This window comes from Rhinoderma darwinii, chromosome 6 (assembly GCF_050947455.1).
Source record: "Rhinoderma darwinii isolate aRhiDar2 chromosome 6, aRhiDar2.hap1, whole genome shotgun sequence".
NCBI lineage: Eukaryota > Metazoa > Chordata > Amphibia > Anura > Rhinodermatidae > Rhinoderma > Rhinoderma darwinii.
In genome coordinates, this window is record NC_134692.1 from 32,259,456 (window position 1) to 32,282,519 (window position 23,064).

Genomic DNA, 23,064 nt, shown 5'->3' on the forward strand with positions numbered 1-23,064 from the left:
GCACCTCAGGCCCATTCACTTGGATAGAGTGCTGTTGACCCTTCATTTTGCTATAAACTTTCAATGTAAACTCAAGGAAAACCGCTTTTAAGAAAGTCCATTTAGTACTTTAAACTCTGTTTATTTTTTTTCATTACTGAGAAATTGTTCTTTAGATCTTAGATTTTAGCTTTACAAAGCGAGATGAAAATTAGTTTTATCCTGTAGTAATCTGTGTAGGGATAGTCCCTTTTTTGCCAGGTGTCTCCAGCGTAACCAGCATTAATTGGTTTGTTAGTGATGTCCTATTAGTGAATGGACTGAGGATGAACGGAGCTCCGCAGGTTGTCCACTAGGGATTAGAAGGCAAGTGACTGGGAATAGGCCAGCTCTTGTGAACCCGCCACATTTAATTTCCCCACACTGCTAATCTGTCTCCTCTTCAGATGACCTAAATACACGGTCAATGTGGCTGGGCCTACTGCGAACAATGGAACAGTTGGGAAGTGCAGTAATGTATAGTGTTCGGTCACAGCGACTGTTCCTATGTTTACATTTCTAACTATTTTTGGCTGCCAAGTTTACACATGGAGATCATTACAGGCAGGAGAAGTTATCTGCTAATTTAATGTAAGCATTCGTTTCCTATTGAATTATAACTTTATTTTTCTCATTGAGACTCGTGCCTTTGATATGTGTGGTAGTAATACAGATATTGTATCATATTATAGTGAGCTACATGTACTACACACTATATGTAGTTATAGAATATTTTGCCACTATACAATCCAGGCGCTTCATTTCCCGCACCAGTGGAGATTACAGTCTGGTTTCCCTGTCACATTGAATAAGGTACAAGCAGGACCCCCCCCCCCCTCCATAATAGATGAACTCCCATACACACAATGAGGCTCATATACATGTGACAAACAATAGCAGAAATACATCAGAAAACGTATTGCATCATTTCGTCTATAAATATTAACATTTCCACCAGTTTACAAATATAAACCTTTTTACATATCAAAAATGTGGTACTCCTAGTTTTTTAGCGCTTGTACAACCAGTCGTTTGTCCTAAGTTTTCCAATATACAGACGCACATACAGCCCCGATTGTTGGCCGACAGTCCCATGAACCGGACTACCGAAGGGTTTGTGCTCACTTGTATTAAGAGATCTATTCTGGGTGTGAAATTATCATCCAAAAGACACTTTATACACGACCCCCTAATTTTTTCACGGAGCGTATGTCTGTTGCGTGAAGATCACCGCATGTTCTATTCTTGTCAGTTTTTGCAGACTACACTCGCCCGTCAACGTCTATGGTTGCGTGAAAAAAATGGATCGCACACGAAACCACACTGACTAAATACAAACATTCATATGTATAAAAAAACGAAACAAATCAAACAGGCTCATGTGAATAAGGCCTTAGGTCATGCCCAAGCAGAGACCGTAATCCCATATCCTTTTCCGAGTCCATAGTAAATCTTCTTCATCATCAGCGGGTATGTATAAAATACGGTTTTGGCATTTATATCTGACATTTTGGCAGATGTGATATCTGTCATGTAAGATTCCAGATCTCATTGGAAACCTTTTGTTTTCTACAGTTCCTCGCTGTTCGTTTTCGTACCATTTTTCTATGCATTTATTTTTAAAGACTCTCCTCCCTTGCCTGCGTTGCCGGCCACAAATGGCCGAGGTGATGAACTTGGAGGTCAAAGCCTTGTCACGTTTCCAGAAACACTTTCTTGTATTATTATCTAAGCCTGCGGTGGGGAACTAATCTTCTCATGCCTCATTATGCTTCCACAAGGCGTTTTCTCTTGTTCAGATTACATGCTTTAAAAGGGAGGAGGAAAAGGGATTTAAATGTAAATGATTTTGTAAATCCCATGTAACCTGTCAGCACTTCTGAAAGAATATAGAAAGTCTTACTGATGCACGCGGCACCTCCTTTCTTTCAATGGGGGATTCTTGAACATAAAGGTGATTCCTGGCGATTCTGCATCTTTGTATCCCCCTATTAAAACCCTATACACACGCCTGCGACTCCTGCAAGGGACAAGCCCTACTAGGAGTCCATGTTTATTTGTCTTTAGAAAAATCGAATTGATGAATTGCTGCAATTGACTGACTGCTGAGTCTGTAATGATAAATCCTGCAGATTAATAAATAGTTTTAAAAAAAACCACTCATTATCAAAGGATTTATATATTTGGTTGCAAATGACACAGAGTATATCTTGTTCTATATTATTCAGCACAGAGAGCGTTAGGCCAGTTCCACATCACCATAATACCTCACCCTCTACTTAGATCACCATAGGATTCTGTGTGGGAATCTGGCCTTGGGGTCAACCCTTGCAACCACTTGAAAGATTACATTGTTGAATTGCATATATATAGCCGCATCCTTTTATGATGTTCTGGCCGTGTACCCCCTTTAGCTGCGGGAGCAACCCGCCAGTAACATTGATGACTGCAGACATGTCAGGAGTATAGGCAGTAGTTTACCGCTACTTGTAAGGCTGGATTCACACGAGCATGTTCGGTCCGTAAAGGACGGAACATATTTCGGCCGCAAGTCCCGGACCGAACACACTGCAGGGAGCCGGGCTCCTAGCATCATAGTTATGTACGACGCTAGGAGTCCCTGCCTCGCTGCGGGACAACTGTCCCGTATTGTAGTCATGTTTTCAGTACGGGACAGTAGTTCCACGGAGAGGCAGGGACTCCTAGCGTCGTATATAACTATGATGCTAGGAGCCCGGGTCCCTGCAGTGTGGTCGGTCCGGTACTTGCGGCCGAAATACGTTCCGTCCTTTACGGACCGAACATGCTGGTGTGAATCCAGCCTAACCTGTCATGGGCTATGGCTATACTGTGACTCTGCGTGCAACTTTTCTTATTCCCTGTGGGGAAAACGTTGCAGGTTTACAATCAAAGTCACATTGGATTTGCATGTGATTTGTAAGACTAGACAGGGGCTAACGTAAAACATCCTGTAGACTAACAGAGGGAAAATAGCAACATTTCCAATAATAATATATTCTATTTTCTTTTTACTATACAGATTTCCTATAGAGTGGCCCACCCCAAAAAAAAAAAGATACTGCACAGTATACATTTTATTTTAATATTGGGGCCTATGTATGATGTATGTCACTGTGTTAAATACGTTGGGGCTTTATTTTTGGTGCATACATCAGGATATCTTTCAAGCGTGTATCCCGAATCATGCCCCTAAATACAATGTCAGCATAATTGTTGACAATATAAATCCTCCATTTAATATGTATTTCTTAATGGGGTTTTCCAGGAATTATAAAAAAAACACCAATATGGCCCATGGATATAAGGCATATTTGTGACATTATGCCCAAGTGATCACATGGCATTATCACATGACCACATCGTTCATGGGCTCCATGTGACCATTTGGACTTGATATCAAAAGAAAGCGTTACGTATGTGGCTGTGTCTGGTACACGGCTTAGCAGGGGTATAATTATTATGCATTGTTTTAAATTGTTGTTCTGGGCAAAACCTTATTATTATTTTTTATTTTTTTACCCAGACTGTGTGCTTTCCCAAATCCCATAAACTTGTCAGGGCTTTCAGGGAGTTAGCCTATATTCACACAAGGCAGATTTGCACAGATTTCACACAACTGTCCCATTCATCTAGACGACGTTTCCAGAAATTCATGCACATGCTGCAGAAACAACACCATTTAGATGCATGAAACAGATTTCCAGTCGCAGACATTTCTGTAATAAATCGTTTGCGTGTGAACAAAACCTTAGCGGGAAGGATGCAGTTCCGTATACAGCGTGTGCTTTCTGTGATCCAAGTGCTCAGGAGTTCAGTGACTACTAACATTATGGATATCCTAATGTACACAGATCCTCGTTATGTGAGAGGCTTATTTTACCACTAGATGGCAGTACTGGTCTAAATGTATTGGATAGCTGTATTTGGCCAAAAGTCACAGTCTAAGTAATAAAAAATACTAAATAATCCTAACTAAGCATATTATTAAAAGCCTAATAGTTTACCAACATTAAAGTTAAAGGTTTAGAGGGATATATATATATATATATATATATACACACACTAATAAGTGAAATTACTTTCTAGCAAATTGGCTAATATATGATGGGACACAGGGACTGATGCGAGTGATGACAAGCCCTGTACAGACTAAAGAGAGATAAGGGCTAGTTCACACTTGAGTTTTATGGCGCTGTTTTTGACTCCAAAACCGCAATGGAAACCACGCCAAAGAATGCCCAAAATCGCGAGAGGAAAAAAACGCTTGTGGGATAAAAAGCGTCATGCTCTTCCACGTTTCCATCTCCTTCCTCCCATTGACATCAACGGGAGGCAGAGAAAGCGATTTTTGCAGCGTTTTTTTTTGGCCGCAGCCAAAAAACGCCGCAAAGAAAGTTCAATCATGTCAAAATCTACTTCAATTCCTTTAGGAATTTTTTGAGGCAGATTTTTCGGTGGGCAAAAAAAACTCAGTGTGAACATGCACACGAATGCATTTGTGTGTGTGTATATATGTGATATATATATGTACAGTGGTTAATTATATGCAGGATGAGACACTTGTAATTGAACATAATTTATTCCTGCGGCTGACTTTCAGTAAGGTGGAGGGGAGGGTAAAGTATGGTATAGATTTCCTCTGAGCTCTGGCATTGTGAGAGACAACTGAGAAAGTGTAAGACTCAATTCCATTAGCATACAGATGGTATTAAAAACCAGTGTATTGCTATCCCTCCAACACTGACATGTAGGACTGGAAATCCATCCGTGGTAAGACAAAGAAAATATTTTAAACAATATATAAAAAGATGTAATAATCGGCTCCTCTCCATATATTTATTTGTCAAAAAATCTTACTATTGTCCAGTGGCCAACTGATAAAAATTGGGCTGGAGTAAAAGCTACATGCATTGGGATAATATAAATAGACATATATTGGGATCATGTATAAATAGACATGGACAGATTTAGCCAAATTGCTTAAAAGTAAAACTGGCCTTGTTACCCATGGAAACCAATCACAATGCAGCTTTCATTCATCCAGAGCAGGTTAAGAAATGAAAGCTAAGCTCTGATTGGTTGCTATGGGCAACGAGGACCGTTTTAGTTTTGTTGTCTTTTTCAATGGATACAGGTTTCATTCAGCACCAGATACGTGTGCGCTGAATACAGGATCCGGGTACAAAGCAGCAGTATCTTTAAAAAGTAAAAAAAAAAATTTTCTAAAAAGTATTTAGAAAGTTGCAGTTTTTTATTTTTTTTATAAAATGTATATTTTAAAGGTGTACATAGCTTTTAACGTTTTTGTTGGAAGTTTCCAAAACTGCATATGGTATCCTAAACTGCTTCTGTGCATATAGTGCAAGCATTTAAGCACAATTTTATAGTCATTATAGCCATTAAATTACGTTTCTCACCACCAACATATTTTCTTTAATATATGAGCCCATTTATGTTAATTGCGCTACATTTCTGGCAGTGTTTAGATTGGCAAGCTGTGAATTTCTAGTTGCTTTGTGATGGCAAAAGACAGCATGGCAGAAGTGGCATCAAAGAGCAATTCATTCATAATTCTGTATAAAAAACGATTGGCTACAAAAAGAACAGAAGGCAGGAACAAGAAATACGATTGCCTATAAGATATCACTGAGCATTACTGAGTTAATTAAGTTTCAAAGTCGCGATTTTGGCATAATTTATTTACACTTAAAAGTTGACATAACGGTCTCGTAACCTGCTACTTTATATGGGAGAGCTACCTCAAGAGCCACTTTAATAATTACAGTAGCTAATGGCATACACAGTAATTCCATAGTTTAATATCACCATTGTTGCATCCGTTAAAGGGGTCGTCCAATCAAAACAACCCAGCGGATGTTCTCAGATCTGGCTTCTGTTTCCCCCGAGTAAACGGCAAATCTCTCTGGAGGAAGTTGCAGGGAGCTATACGTAGTACAATGTAGTAATATATGCCATCTATTCAGCAACAATGTAATACGGGGAGCAAGTTCCGTTGTTTTGTTAATGGCTCTCCACTTTAGCTAATAGAGGGGACAAGGGGACAACCTGGTTAGGGGGTCACTTCCATGCCATCCATATGTCGTAATAGGACATGTGGAAAGGGGTTGTTGTAAGCTCTTCACGTCAGAGCACTTAGTTGGAGGTATACATCAGGGGTATTCCCCGACGTACACCTCCAATGTAAAGCTCCAAAGTATGCCACTGTATAGCCATACAGTGGACATGTCACCCATTGGCCAAAATGTAAAAAAAAAAAAAAAAAAAAGTATACTGCTTGGTGTACTTTTTTTTTTTTTCTTTTTGCAGTGGCCGACTATAAAGGAAAGTGCAGCGTGCTGTGCTTTCCTATACAGTAGAGAAAAAGTATTCCTACGCATACCACCTCAAAGTAGGCCAAAACGACACTCTCTTTGCCTCCGTCTGGTGAATGGGGATCGGGTGTTGACCTGTCATTGAAGATCTATGCCGGGAGGACCCCCACGTATCCCTCTGATGTAAGGTTGCAATGTATTCCACTTTTTGGCATACATTGGGATACGTCACCCAGGGAGTCTGGCCTACGCAAGCTCTTGAAATCACTGTCCATATTTAGACTGTGACATCAGGAGCTTCCCTAGGGCCTGTGTCTCCAGGCAGAGGAAGCATCAAGAATCATTCTGCCTGGGAACTCCGGCCCTGGGGAAGCTCCTGACATCACTGTCCATATATGAGCGGTGACGTCAGGGTCTTCTATAGCGCTGGAGTCCTGGGCCGGGCGGCTATGCAGGACAGTTATGTCACTGGATCTTGTGGCAGATTTTGCAGGATTTCTCAGGTTGAAATAGCATTGTCTACACCGCTATTCCATCCTTCAAAAGAAAGGTATATCAACCCGACGGAGGCCAAAAGGACAATCTTTTGGCCTCCAGGCTAATGTATCTCTAAGGACACGGAGCTTTCCTGACGTACCAGATGTACGTAGTTCATAAACTGATGTGAAGAAGGCCAATATTCTTTAAACTAGCTCCATAGGCACATAACCAGATCTCTGCTACACTGTCCTATGCCATGAAAGCAGTTCTGCACTTCATGTACTTTTTATGTACTGAACAGTATTTCATTCGCTGGTTTCAGTGGAGTCCTATACACACAAGATGCATATTTGCCCATAGATCCTAGTGGGAATACACGGGTATCCTCAAGCCAAAAACCTACAATTTGCAGCTGCATTTGTTCCACTATAAAGCACTTCAGCATGGCTTTCCTATACAAAAGTGTACACCGGCGTAAAAGTATATTCCAATCTGTGCCGACAATGGTAGAAAACATTGTTTGGCTGCTAGAAATGTAGCTCGGAGCAGAACGATCAGGAAATCTATTTTGGACTGGTTTGTGGCCCCGGTATTATCACCTTGTTCTGTTGCTGTCCTACCAGTGAAGACTTGGGCTACTGTGTATATAGGGACAGTGAGACTGATTAACTTTACAGTTGGTATTAATTACAAAAGAGACATTTGCACGTAAAGTTCAAGCTTCTCATAGGAAGGGAATGTCCTAAATCTTCCTCATCACTCTTCATTCTTCTCTCCCCTCTTTGTCACCAACATGTTATATGCAGATGCATGAATAAGCCAGCATGTGAATGGTAACTCTCTCTCTCTCCCCTTCTTTTTCCCCATTCTTCATCTCCATCCACGTACATTTTGGTTTTGTTACCTATTTTGTTTCTTTATCAACCCTTCATGTTAACTTTGATTTGGAAACCTCTTAAGCGGTCCAACCCCTGCGAATAGTAACAGAGGATACGTGTCTGTTTCACTATTTAGTCCCTCCGCCAACGTCTCCTTCCTCTAAGTCTGTGAGCACCCCAAGTGAAGCTGGAAGTCAAGATTCCGGTGATGGGACAACTGGAGCCAGGTAAGCTATGATGCTTTGGTTACACTTTTAATAGTGATTTTACTGTTTTTGGGTTTTTTCAGCTCCATAGATCTAATGGATGATGGGTTATAGGTGCAGTACTACTTATAAAGTGTGCATTCCCGCAGTATCTAGATCAACACCAACTGCAGATACATTATAGTTGCTTCTTAGCCTCTCTTAAAATTCCTGTTTTTGTGGAATAATACATTCTGATCATCCAGTGACATGACCGCGTCAGGCTGTGCGCTTCATAATGTCTTGAATTGCCTTAATTCTTAAGGTATCATGTGGTGGTACAATCATCTAATGGTAGCACAGTCTTTGCTTATCAGGGTGTTTGACAGCCCCGGCAATCAAATAATTGTCCGGTCCTGTAATACACTGAAGGCCTTGGCCCGCCAGATTGATACTCAGGGCATATTGATGTAAACCGTGGTCCTCTATGAGCCACAGCCGCTATTCGGGTATATGGACAGGAATTGTCCTCGTGCACAACTCCTGTGAATAATTCCTATTTGATTGCCCTTTCCAACGATTTGTTGTATTGCAATATCTCTCCATTTATCCTCACTATCTTGCCATATATGGACAAATTATTTGCCAGGTTTTGTATAATATTTTACCTTTCAATTTGATTAAAGTATTATTTTATGTTTAGTATCGTTAAGTGCTGTATTATTTTATAGCCTTTGTCTTCTGTATAACTCTATATACTGTAAACAGCTGTTAGGGAAGCCATATAGCTGCTAAGGACAGGTTTCTCATCTCACATGTGGCATTGATATCGATATCACCTACCTGGCTAGCAGAAGTTTCAGTGTAGCACTAAGGGCCCGTGAAAGATGCTTTCAGAGTGATTCATTTAATTTTAAACTTCACCCTCCAATGACTCTTTAATACATGCATCTTTCATAATGGCACAGCTCCATTTATAAATCAAGTATGCTCCCCTTAGCTCTGAAGGCCCTTTTAAACAGGCAGATATTTGGCAGAGTGAACGAGCACCGATCGACAGTAAAGCATATCGTCAGATCAGCCCCTGTTTCCATGGGGAGATGTGCTGCCAACGAGCAACCATTTTTCTGGACACCTAAAAGATCCGATCAGCTGATAAATGAGTGTTTACTCTGTTGTGTTTACACAGGGCAATAATCTGGAACGAGTATTCGTATGAACGCTCGTTCGCCCGATCATTTGCCCGTGTACGAGGACCTTTAGGCTGGGTTCACACAGAGTCTTTTGCAGGAGGAAAATCTGCCTCAAAATTCCATTTGGAATTTTCAGGCATATTTTGCTCTGCCTGCACGCCGATTTTCGCTGCGTTTTTCGCCCGCGGCCATTGAGCAACGCAAGCAAAAAACGCAGCGAAATACGATTTCTCTGCCTCCCATTGATGTCAATGTGACGTAAGAGGCGTAAACGCCCGAAGACAGGGCATATCCCTTCTTTTTTCCGTGAGACGGTTTTTCCGCTCGCGGGAAAAAACTCCTCCGCCTCCCATTGAAATCAATGAGAGGCATTTTCGGCCATTTTTTGGTGCGCTTTCCGACGCGGTTTCTGCGTCCAAAAACTCTGTGTGAACTCCCCCTTAGGCTGCTGTTCAAGAGACCTTTTTTGCATGCTCTATGCAAATGGCAGACATCTTAAATTCGACTTATTAGCTGTTGTTCCTTTGTAAGTGCAGGGAGCTTGAGCAAATGGCCAACATCTAGAAGGCCTGATATGAGATTGTGGTCATATAGATCATTGACTCGTGACCAGGTCTAGAGATCAGAATTATTATTTTCTGAATTAATATCACAATATTAACAGAAGGAACAGGAGCTTTTAACAAATTGTCCCAATGACCGCCGTTTTATAATTTCAAAGTCCTCTTTCTGCAAGCCTTGTATTGTGGTGACAGAAATCATTTATATTAAAGGGTAACTAATCATTTGAAAATCTTTTGACATGTCATAGTGACATGTCAGAAGTTTTGATCGCTGGAGATCTGAGCACTGAGACTCCCACCGATCGCTAAAACTAAGCAACAGAAGTGCTCAGGGGAGCGATGTGCAGCTCCATTTCCGATCAACTTTCCTCAGTAAGCCGAGCTAGCGGTGTACGGACTCATAGACTTTCTAATGAGCCAGTACGCGGCTCTGAGGAAAGCAGATCAGAAACGAAGCGGCACAGTGCTCACCTAAGCGCTCTGTCTGGTTGCTTTGTTTTAGCGATCGGTGGGGGTCTTGTGCTGATCGACTCATACAATCGCTGGATTTATTAGTAGAAGATACCTGTTGGCTCTCAAGCTTACATTTAATAAGACTAGATCCTATGAAGCTTACTAACCTCCTGCATGTGCTTATTTTGCAGTTCCAGACCTGCAGTTACCAAGAAGTAAAGCATATTCCTTTTCTCTGTTATGTTTATTATGCTTTTCATTTTAGAAAACATATGTTACAATAGTGAAGAATACCCATAGATACAAAGAAAGTGTTTGATCTTTTTCTGATGGGATGCTATGTTGCCGTTGTCCCACCTACAAGACACATTTTCTGTTGCCCATTTTCTGTGGGTCTTGTCACCTAAGGAATTATATGGGATTATTTATTGTCATTACTTAATGTCAACTAAGAAGAGACCTGAGAAAGGGTTTGCATAAAAGGAACACGAATCCTAGAATTGACCGATAAAAGTAAACCGGAGACAAACTTGCCCGAACTGTTTTTCAATCTGTCTGATTTTCTGCATGTTCTTAAAACAAACCATCTTGTAGAAAAAATGGAATCCACTTTATTATTTCTAATTCTCTCCCTAGGTGCATGTAAACATTGCGGCCTCTGCTCAGCCTGTACGTGGTCCCCCTTCTCCCACCCCCATGCGTTGTACGGAGAACCGCTCTGTACTTCAGCCGTATGACCTCGTCATGTGGACATTAATAGTAATGGATCGACACTGAGTAGAAAAGTCATAAATGGCTAAAAAGACACAAAAACTGCGACATTTAAGCGGCTTCCGCCTCTATTGTCACTTTTCAAAAAGGTGGGTGGAGCTTAGCAGAAGGGCGGGGCCACCCATTACCCAACACATTTACTATCATTTATGCCAGAAACTAGCATACATTACAGCTGAAATCTACGCCCGCTCCTGGCCAAAGATGACAAATTTATTAAGATATGAAACGCCAGTCTCCATAAATTCCCCCCATACTGTATGGAGGTCTTCTATGTTTACAACATGGCTTGTATTATTCTAGAATTTTCCTGTAACATGATAATAGGGTTATAATGTAATTTTGGAACAATTCTATAAAACTATCTACATTTTAAAACTATTGTCCATAAACTACAAAGGATCATTTTTGCTGTCCTATCAGTGAACGTTTTATATCAATGGTTCGTGTGCACCGAGATACTAATCTAAATATTGATCTTTATGGACTAGTGCCTGCAGATCCATAAACATTAGTCTAATAGTTTGCACATTAATATTGTTGCATGTTGGAATTTACATTTGGTAACAACTTTTTTTTTTTTGTGCAGAAAACTCGGCGTGCAAATATTGTTTTGAGTAGAGTGATCCTTTAATTATACTAATGCGGTTACTTCACGACAAAAAATGAGCACATGGTTATTTAAAGACGCTAGTACGATGGCAGGGCTGTTACAACCAATCACGCTTCCTTAAAATACGGAGTAGTTGTCACTATAGTTATACCAATATAATTGATATATGACCATGGCGGCTCTCTGGCATGTCTAATCCCTGTGTAAAACAGCTACTGATATGTTTGTGTTGTATTTTTGGTGGGGTGAATAATTTAACCACCCAAGTGAGCAATATGTCCAGTGACCAGCTGGAGGGAGAGTTGCATCTTAAATGCTGGACGTCACTGTGATCGGTATGGAGTATCACCTTAGTTCAAGGGGCTTGTGTTTAATGTTACCCCTCACCCCACGGAGAACTTGAAAGGAAGCAACCAGGGCTTCCACCGCAGATCACGAGGGTTAAGCAGTTTTGCCCAGTCCTGCAGTCCCGTTGAATTTATATTCGATGTATGCTGGGTTTCACATGAATTGACACATATGTGCCTAAGGCTGTGGTTAACCCATAATTACAACCGTGTCACATCTTGGAAACACTATCAGTACCACATCCCAGTGGAAATGTAGATTGTTTCCTTACCAAAGAGCCGATGTGTTAGACGTCTTCCTGGAGCAATACTACCATTTCCTGCACATGTTTTCTGCTGTGGGCAATGTTACAAGATACCGATCATTCACACCCAACATGTACAAGTTCTGCTCAGGATCATGTGCCGTAGAGGGATCACATCTCAAAGTGGATGAGAAACAGATTAACAAATTCTCTGTGTAACTCAGAGGAGCCGAGCGACATCACAGGGAAAGTTGCCAACAATGGCTTTAGTGATGATGAAGTGCTAAGGTTTCTAAGTCCGTACCTATGCCAGGCTGTATACATATAGATTTTACAGTTTAATATATAATTAATCTGCTTATTAAATACTTTACTTATCGTATACTGATCTTAAGTTGAGCAAGTCTGCATACACAAATGTGACTTCAGAGCTGTAATCTTTTAGCATTTCTTGCTGTATTAATGTCTGGACAGAGCTTGTTTAGTGAACTTGCATTCTGGGATATGCAGCTTTTAAAGGGGTTTACTCACTAAGCTTATTTATCACCTATCCACAGAACAGGTGATGAATGTATGATGGCTGGGGGGCCCACCACTGGGACCCCCACCGATCACTAGAACAGGGTTCCCGACCCCCATTCCTCTTTACAGCACGATCACAGTAAGCAGGATTTTGAATTGAGTGGTGGTCGTACATGTGCGCTGCCACTCCATTCAATGTCTACAGGACCGATGGAGACTGCAATGTACAGCGCTTGGCTGTTTCGGGCGGCCCCATAGACATTCTTGTTATCGGTGAGGGTCCTGGTGGTGAAGGACAAGCTAAAGGACAAATTAACATTCCCAATGCAGCTCAATGATGGCTCTGTTCACGCCTCATTTTTTTTCCTGCCATCAGAGGTATAGGTTTGGAAGAATGCCTTGGCATATACCTCTGACAGAAGGCTGCGATTTACGCCACTGTATAGGCATACAGTGGCATACGTCTCACACTGTAAAGAAAACAAAACATATACTGCATGTTTTTTTTTTTTTTACTGTATCCCTCTGTATAGGAAAGCGCAGCAAACTACACTCTCCTATACAGTAGAAAAATTTATTTTTATGTGATTCCATACTGGCTGAGCGTATGCAAAAAAAAAGACACACTTTGTGCATACGCCAGGTGTATGGGGTGCTATGTATACGTTTAATGTATGTGCCTGCAGCTTTCTCGGTGCATATGTCAAAAGCATTCAAGTAGCGAGGTGTGAACAGCGTCTGTTTCCAGTAGCAACCAGCAGAATTGTGAATGCAGCTCCGGACTAAAATATAGACTAACTTTAAAGGCTATGTAAACCTTCTTTTTTTTTTTTTTTTTTTTTAAATAAAAAGCGTCAATCAGTGTGATTGGTGCAACTTTATAATTAGTTTTTATTAAAAAATATTTTTACTTTTTTTTTTTTAGATACAGCTGCTTTGTATTCTCTATGCAGAGCAGCTATATCGTTCGCTAAATTCTGTTCCAGCCTGGTCCGCGGGACTGACAGGGTTCAGTGTCAGCGGGTCCTGCTCGATGTGATGGATAACAGGTCAAAGTTCATAACTTAGATGTGATTGATAACAGGTGGATCCTGCATGTCAGAGACAAGGACCCGCTGACACTGAACCCGTCAGGTCCGCGGGACTGACTGATTCAGGTCTTGGTGAACGATACAGCTGCTCTGTATGGAGAATACAGAGCAGCTGTATCTAAAAAAAAGTTAAATTTTTTAATAAAAACTAATTCTAAAGTTTCACCAAACACACTGACCTTTTTATTAAAAAAAATTACCAACCCTTTCAAAGGTTTACATAGCCTTTAAGAACAATACAAAATAAGTAATGCAATGTATTTACACATTTATCCAACTTTACATATAGATCTTTATCAACTTTAAAATGGTGTTTACAGGTTGAATATATACTTTAACTCTGAATTTTTTTAGTGCTTTAAGATATTGCTGGGAAAAGCCTGTAACATGTTCTGCCCTTAGCTACACCTGTCGCCAGCCTCTCCACACTACCGTTCTCTTCAGCTAACTAGCTTGGCAGCATGACATAACCCATTGTGATTGCCTCTGTCTTTGGCGCTCAGCTAGGCGAAATCTAATGTATGATACAAACTGTAACTTGTATGTGAAATTGTGTAAAAGAAAACATTTTCACTTTAAAACCATTAGTGTTTTATGCTTATCTATGTTTAAAAATAAAAAGGGTCTTTAATCACCATAATCTTTAATTCCAATTCAATTCGTAATGGTTTATTTAGTTTCTAAATATAAATCCCTTGACGTGAAGAAAAATCCCAGTCTTCTCTCATATTGCTGTTTTCCAGATATGTTCAAAACATGCTGGATGCTTTATAGGACAGCTGTAGTCTATTTATACAAGGCAGACGTTTGAATACTTTTTTTTTCTTTTACTTTTGAAGATTTTTTACTAAAGTAAAAGAATAAAAGCTTAAAAACCCTTTAAATGGTTTTCAATGTAATAACGGAGATGTGGCCATCATTACATGACGTATTTTCCAGAGATTGCCACACCGCTTTCCAAGATTTATGAATGACGAATCTACCTGGTTATATGCACAGGATATGCCATTAATGTCCGATAGATGCGGGTCCCACCCCTGACCCCCGTCTTACCTTCTGTCGCTGGGCTCCAGCCAATGGCTGCCGAGGTGACCAGGTTTTCCAGAAGCAGTCAGACTCTTGATATCCTATTTCCAGAATTCCCATAGAAGGGAATGGGAGTTACTGAAACGGTGCAGCGAGCTTCTGAAATTTGGGAACTAAGAAAAATGTGTAGCGGTTTCTGGAACTCCCAATAACTTCTATGGAAGTTCTGTAAACAGCAAAAAACGCTCAACTGCTTCCAAAAAACCTGGTCACCTTGTCAGTCAGTCGCTGGAGCCCAGCGGCAGAAGATAGAACTGGTGTCAGGGGGCTCCATTCTGGAGATAGATGCAGTTCACGTAGGAGGGACCCGCACCCGTCGGCCGTTTATGGCATATTCTGTGGATATGCCATAAATGTTCGAGATGGGAATACCCATTTTTAAGTAGCACTCCAGGAAAAGCTTATTTAGCGGTATGCCTGGTACAGGGCCAGAGGGAGCGGTGCAGGACTCTTTCAACAGCACTAAAGAGGGAAGCTCCTGCTCTAGGTGTAACACAGTGTATCAGTCTTTTCTAGCGTGCTTGAGTTGATGTAATAATGGTAATAGACTAGAGAACCCTTATTAAAATAATTTTTAAAACAATTGATTGAATTTATTACCTTTTTAAAATGGATTTAAGGGTCCTTTTACACCAGCCAATTTTGGCCGTAACAACGCACGCCGATCAATGAGACCGCTTGTTGATCGGAACTTGTTTGTTCCTTTCACAAGAAGCTATAGTCACTAATGCATGGGGATGTTACTACGATTGTTCGAACCCATGCGTTACCATCATGTCATTCGATGAGGCTGAAATGAGTCGCACAGTAAAAGTCAATAGAAACTTGGTCAGAAGAGAACCCAGACTGAAATGATGCGTCTTGTACGACATGCTTATTTTTACTGTTACATGTACTTATGCAATTACTTAAAAATGGGGAGAAGTATGCAAAATAGCTTCCAGTGACAAATTCTAAGAAGATGTACAGGTCTGTGTTACCTCTGCCTTGTCCTGTTGTTTTTGTTTTGTTGTTTTTTTTTTGGTAGAAATTCTCCCATATATCCCCCATTGATTTGGCAACACCTATCTAGTGGCTCATTGACCTCTATTAGGAACAGAAGTCTAGAGCATGGTGAATGCGTAAGCACCGGACGCATAGTCTATTTTTTTTATTGGGGAAATTCCGCATCAGGTTGTGCTTATTTTTTTAATGATGGTCACTAACTGCATTAACAAATATCCCCATCTTCTTTGCACTAACTGCTATACAATATTTTGGTAGCTGTCTTTATGTAGTAGTTGTAACCACTTTGTTGTGTTTGCTTAACTAACTAACTTCTGACCTCTTCTGCTAATGCTGCGTGGTTGTCCGGCAACAAATCAGGACTCTGCACTGGGACACTGATCCGTCAGTTCTTCAGCTCCACTCTGACTCTGAACTGGGGTACTGCAACAATTTATTACTTACATTCTGCTATGTTATGTCATTTATGTAATAGTTTTATACTGTATTTTTAATATTGTCATGTATGGTAATGTGGATAGGAGTTAAAACACTTCAGCCATAATAAAAAATGTACTGTGGAAGACTCTGTTCTTCGCGTCGGAAGCTCTGTTATGACGGAATCTGCAACAGAGGCTCCTATCTGATGGGAGAAATAGCACAGCATTCCCGTCAAAACGACAGACCTCACAATGGAACCATATGGACCCCGTTCTAAGTCAATGGGGTCCATCTGGTAGCGTTGGTGTCCATCGTGTGACGGATCCGGCACTCCGTCAATTTTGTTATTAAATTGACAATGCAAATGTGAACCCAGCCTTCCTTATAATTCTACAAGAAACTTTCACAGCCTACAAAATAGTTGAAGAGAAGGAGTTCCCTGTAGCAACTAACCAGATTCCAGCTTTCTACAATGAAGTACAGGCGAAACAAATTAATTCCATGATCAGATTGTTTGCTATGGGCTGCCATTTTTATATGTTCTGTGACATCTATAAGATCATATCAAAACTGTCTTACCAAATAAGTGACCTTGTTGCCCAGAGTAATCAATCACAGCGCAGCTTTCATTTGTCTTGAGTAGTTCAAGAAATAAAAGCTGAGCTTTGATTGGTTGGTATGGGCATCAAGGCCAGTTTTACTATTCAATATTTTTGATACATGAGGCCCACATGTGTGCACGTCTTGTCTTAATAAAAAAATATATTTATTACTATTATGATTATTCTTAAACATTAATTTGCTAATTATGAATATCTACTATAGACGTGGTCCCTTAAAGTTGGGCATGGCCAAAATTACCCAAGTGGATTTTCCGCCTCGAGAGACTGTCACATATACAAAGGAGACACAGACCCCAATTGTCGCCCAGGAAAATGAAGGTAAATTATTTTTTCCCAACACCGTATTTAATGGCATTTTGATTTTTTTCTTTTTTTTTTCTTTTGTGGGTTTGTTTTCTTAAATCTTATGGGTTGCCTATTATTGCCGGTAAAAACAGCGCTCAAAAGGAAATGCTAGTTCCCTGTAATGTCATGGATAATTCAATCTCCTAAAATTGTACATGCAATGAAGAAAAAAAACAAAAACACCATGTCTGGGTCTGTATTTGGAATTTTGGTTCTTCTATTTACTCACACTTTTTTTATCCTATTGCCGATGATCATTTTAGATTTACATGCCACAGCGTTTCTTAAAAAATAATAAAATAAAGAGTGCATAACCCTTCCATGGAATCCTGGCAGTCAATGCTGGACCTGCTACTGGTAAGTGTTCATTTAGCAAGAACAACACGAGGGCATGAATACCCGCAGCTGTATTTTCTTCTATTCAGTGACACGTAAACGTTTTGGGCAGTTGCTTGGGAAACAGTGGCTAAAAAATATAAATCTAATTTCAGTGTCCAGGGGGACTTTTACTTTAAAGGGCACCCTTCCAATAACAAGCGTGTATGAATCTGCCAAATAGTCTTACAATCAGTATTCTAATTGAGCAAACCGGACCCCTTTGGCCCATCAGATATGCCAAGAAGGACCCAAGGGTCTCGCAGTCCGGCTTTGTTTGGTCACAGGTGCCCTTTATTTTAAAACTAGTTTGAAAGCTGCAATAAATGCATCTCCATATATCCAGACCTGTAAGAAAAGGATATTGTTTAATGTCCTGACCTGAAGGGATTCTGGCATTGAATGGCCATACTACCTTGGGCCAGATCCCTCTGGGTGATTCAAATTCCTGGACCTCTACCAATGTCTTGTCTTATTGACATGTTAGAAAGGAAGACCCTTTAGGTCTATCTATCTTGAACACGTCAATGTATAGGAGTATGTACAGTATACATAATGCTCAGGCAATGTTATCATTCGGCACAACTCATATTGATGTGTGTTATCTGCGGTGTTATATGGGACTTCAGGTAAATCTAGAGCATTCACTTAAAGATGTTTTTCTAAATGCTGCAAATTGTTTCTACAAAAATTGTAATATACCTACCTCTTATGATGGGTTCCCCACTAGGTCTTGTTACCATCTCAGGACAATGACATTTTGTACATGAATATGCGACGACGGCAGCCACTCGCTTGCAACAACAGTCACTCACTTGCAAAAACAGTGACGTGTTGTCCATTTGACAAAGAGCCAAACGATATCTGTATGGTATGCGTACATACGTGTAGATTGTGCGGTAACCTGCTTATACCAGACTCCTCTTCTGAAATATTTCTGGTAATCGTGTGCTACTGATGGAAGGGGGAGGGGAATAATAGCATAATCTCTGTATAAAAAGAAAAGACACTATGTACCACTCTAAGGATATAGGAAAACGGGCTATAAAATGAAATTTTATTGTCACATGTGACAGGATTCACACATTATATATGTATGTATTCATTTGCTTTTAAAAGCTGTTAAATTCTGAAGAGATAAAATGATCGATCGCCAGGGTTCAGAGACATCTCCAAAGAAACAGAGCTGAAAGAAAAGGGCTCTGGTAAAACAAATGAATGTTGTTTTTTTTTTTTGGTTTTTTTTTCTAATCTGAATCTGTAAAAAGCTGATTGACAGGCACCTGAAATAGTCTCCGTGGTAATTGGCTGCAATGTTGAGATTAGTCCAAGCTCCGTAAAAATGTTTATACTTCATACTAAATGCATAAGTCTACCGCAGGGTTACGCCGCCGCTGTGAGCTACTGTATAGAGATGGTCACAAAAGCCCTTATTTATTCACTGTCTGATCGTAATAATAATAATGTTTATTTATATAATGCTCATCTCCCAGTGGGAATCTAAAACGATTCACAGTTACAAGTAAAATCCTGATATTGTACAAAGAACACAAACAATATAAAGGAGATAAAAGCACCGCCACGTGGCGTTTGGAAGAAATTCATATTCGCTGAGCCTTTTTTGTTAGTGCTTTTATAGATCTTGAGAGGCCGATTAGAGCTTGTGAGGCAGAATAGCATCCTATTCCTGAAATACTCTTTAAATGGTCCCTTACTGCCAACCATTCATACAGCTAAAAGGATGCAAACATTAAAGTGTATCTCATCTGCATTAAATGCAGTCCATCGTTTCTGGTTATCCGCCATTCCAACATGAGGACACTAGTAGTCTTTAGTGGGAAGTCCATAATGTCTGCCCCCATGATCATTACTTTGTTACTTCTCTACGGTTCTGAGTACGTCCTGACATTTTTACATAAGCTTAATTAGAATTTGCGCGTCTTTTCTATGCGCTGCCTGTTATATTTAGTGGCTGTTTAAAGAGAAAATGGACTTTGTGTAGGCTTCAAAGGCACTACTTTACTTTGCATTTTGGCCTCCCATCAGAGGTATACGTTGGGATGACTCCTAATGTATAGCTCCGATGAAAGATCGAAACATATGGAAGTGACGTCAGGGGCTTGCCTGGGGACTCTGGCCCTGGGAAAGCTTCTGATGTCACTCTCCATATATGGACAGTGACGTCAGGAGGTCTGCCAGAGTGCCCAGGCATGGCAATTCTTGATTCTTCCTCTGCCCGGTGACACCGTCCCTGGGGAAGCCCCTGATGTCACTTGCCATATATAAACCGAGACCTCAGGAGGTCAAAGTCCCTGGGAAGAGCGGCCGTGCAGGAAACTTAATCAAAATAACTATATATGGACAGTTATGTCGCTGGAGCTTCTTGGCTTATGTGTTTACCATATACCTGTGATGTATGCCTAACAGTGTCATCCATAGGCTCTCATGTTAACAAAACTTGATATAGCACAGAATACGTTTTTTTTGTGGATCCCTTAGGATGGAATTGCGTCGTCTACTATGCTATTTTATCCTTGAATAAAGAATAAAAAAGGTATGCCAACCTGTCAGAGGCCAAAAGGACACACTTTTTTTTTGCCTCTGTCAGGCTATTGGAGCCCTATGGACACCTCTATCGTTTACTTTGGGAGCTTTCCCGACATGTATGATAAACGTAGTTCATAAATGTGATGGGAAGAGGGCCTAAGACCATGGCTTCTGTCTCGTCCACAAGACAAGAACTTCAGTCTTGGTAAGGTCTAGGTTCCCGTCAACCAATATTCATCAAATATCCTTGTTGAAAAAATTTGATTTTGCCCACTTTATGGCAAATGGGATAGGAGCACCTGACTGAAGTCCTAGAATGTAGAAAGTATAGCAGAGCTTAATTGGTAATTTAACTGTTTCTTCTGTGCACCATAATAAGTAAAGAGAGATTTACCTACTGTTATACGAGAAACCAAAAATAAGCTACAATGACATTGTGATTTGGGCAAAACATCAAATACCGCTCTTCTACATCTGTATTTCAGGTACTATATACTGTACTGAATCTTCCTGGATAGTGTAAAAGCCAAGTACCAAGTGACAAGTTCATTCTTGTCGTTACCACCAGCACCGCCAACAGATCGACCATGTTGTAATTTGTCCAAATACTGTGTGCACTTTTTTTTTTTAATATACAGATAGAAAGCAGTAATGAATGATTTCTTATTGGTTATACCACAGCAGGTTGTAGAGCTGAGGGCATTTAACCCTTGCTAAATATGACATTTATTATGTAGACTCTACTGGGCAGAATTGCTTATTATATTTCTATTACATATTTGTGCACTTTGGTCAAGGTTTATAGATAATACACTGATAATTATGTGCCACGAAATAGTGACTAGAAGTATAAAGTATATACTAAAGCCGTGATGTTCTACATAACGGAAACGTGAAAGTTGCCGAAAACTGATGCGCCTTTTTCAAACCGAATGGACATTGCATTTTTTCTTAAAAGAGCAGCTGTACAAAATGTAGATGTGATTCTATGTAAATCTGTATTGTTACCGCAGTCAACCATAACCATTCACCGTGCAGATTTCATTTTTCCAGAGCAGTTTTAGAAATGAAAGCTGAGCTCTGGTTGGTCGGTATGGGCAACAAGGCCAGGTTAACCGTTTAGATAAATTAGTTTGTCACCGGAGGAGAATGAAAAATAAACGCCAACGTTCTTGTTCTATGAATGCTTCATGGCACAAAAAAACATGAATGGAATTTTTAAAAATGCAGCTCGATTTCAGGGCCGCTTTATCCTCTGCTTTTTGTTTTTTATTTAAAAAAAATGCAGCAAGGAAACGTTCAAACTTGCGTGTGTGAACATACCCTTGGTTCTCAAAAATTAAACTGTAGCCGAAGTGTTTTCTATTAAGTAATGGTGTAAAGACGTGGCACTGTGGTCATTTTAAAACTTGATGAGAAAAACCTGAGTAAATGGTGAACATCTAGATTCTCACAGAGCGCCCCCGAGGAGACACAGCGTGCCATCCATGACTACAATATCATGTAGAGATAGAGATTTACTCTGCCGGTCACCTGAATAGATATTTAAGCATTGCATTAGCTTCCACTGCCGATAGATATATTACAGCCAATGCAATGTCACAGAAACCCTGCATTTATGCTACCTGCACCACGTGAAAGTGCCCGGGTCTTGTCCTTATAACATAACATGTTGCCTTATCACTTCTGATTAAATTACCACAACTGCTAGTGTTAAAGTCGCTCTTAACTCCAGATTATTGTGCATATCCAGTAGACCGATTATAGTAATAATATCCCACTGCGGACCCCTCTGTGTGAGCCAGAACAGAGAGACGTACTGGCAGACCCTGCCCATCCATGTTTTATGGTCCGACATTGTTTTGAATGGCCGGCATGTAATTGTAGTTTTCCCCTGCAGCGGCCAGAAGTGTATAGCCACATGCATGGTTAGGTAAAAGTATAGCCAGATGCCGTGTTTTAGGAGCCCGACAAAGGGCTTGTGGTCTTGAGTTTTGTCGTGATGTCACTTTCTTTCCAGGTTAAACCCCAATGTCCATGTCCATTACTATAGCCAAGCCAGGACAGACTATAATGGTATAGTCACTTGATACAGATGTCTGGGGAAAAAATTCTGTCAAATATTCACATTTTATGATGATTGGTGACATTTACTGTGTACCTCCAACTACACACACACCCAAAAAAAAAGTATTTGACAAAACTGGGGTTGAATTGCAAAGTGAAGGGTGCATCCAAAAAATGTATAGGTTTTTGCCTCTATGATGCTTTTTTCGATGCAGTTGTGGTAAAAAGAAAGGCGACCGCATCGAAAAAAGTATCAAATCGATGTAAAATACATGGGTTTATTTTATGCTGTTTTAGCCGCACCGCAACATCTGAATATACCCTAGAAGTCCTTCCTATTTATTGCTAAAACCAGCAGGGGATTCTAAATGGAGTAAAACGCATGGATCAGCCTTACGTGCTGATGTAAATTATTAACCCCTTAATGACCACCCATATTCCTTTTTACGACAGTCATTAAGGATACTTATGTCACAGTGCCGCCCTTTTCACGGGTTTGTCATTAGCCTGGCACCTGTACAAAATACTGCCCTTAATGGGGTCCAAATGTTTTTAGCAGTGTACGCACTGCAGTATGTGAGTATACTTGGTAATATACATTCCGGTCCCCCATCGCGCTGATTCTGACATTTTTATAGCGATACCGGGGGATCCGAAGTCTAGTTGCACGGCCTTCTATGATCATGACACGACTCTTCGTCACGTGGCCAACCCCGCTGTACTACTGCTAGTACAGGGAGTACAGCAGGGCCGGTCACATGACGAAGAGTCGTGTCGTTATGAAGGAAGACTGTGCAACTAGACTTTCGGTCCCCCGCCAGCACTATAAAAGTCTATGAAAATCTCGAACAGAGGAGCGGAATGTATATTAGCGAGTGTACTCA

The 23,064-nt window shown here is 40.5% G+C and overlaps 1 protein-coding gene across 9 annotated transcripts in view; it reads left to right on the plus strand.

The window, feature by feature from the left end:
• DYNC1I2 (dynein cytoplasmic 1 intermediate chain 2) overlaps positions 1 to 23,064 on the plus strand; it is an 80,468-nt gene that overhangs the window by 12,071 nt on the left and 45,333 nt on the right. For 4 of the 9 annotated variants that reach the window (XM_075829443.1, XM_075829442.1, XM_075829445.1 and 1 more), the window contains exons 5-8: positions 7,812 to 7,956; positions 10,315 to 10,338; positions 16,164 to 16,223; positions 17,049 to 17,164. In XM_075829443.1, coding sequence (XP_075685558.1) covers positions 7,812 to 7,956; positions 10,315 to 10,338; positions 16,164 to 16,223; positions 17,049 to 17,164 — 345 coding nt within the window. The remainder of the gene's footprint in view (positions 1 to 7,811; positions 7,957 to 10,314; positions 10,339 to 16,163; positions 16,224 to 17,048; positions 17,165 to 23,064) is intronic. The other 5 variants (XM_075829448.1, XM_075829446.1, XM_075829449.1 and 2 more) reach the window with 5 other exon arrangements.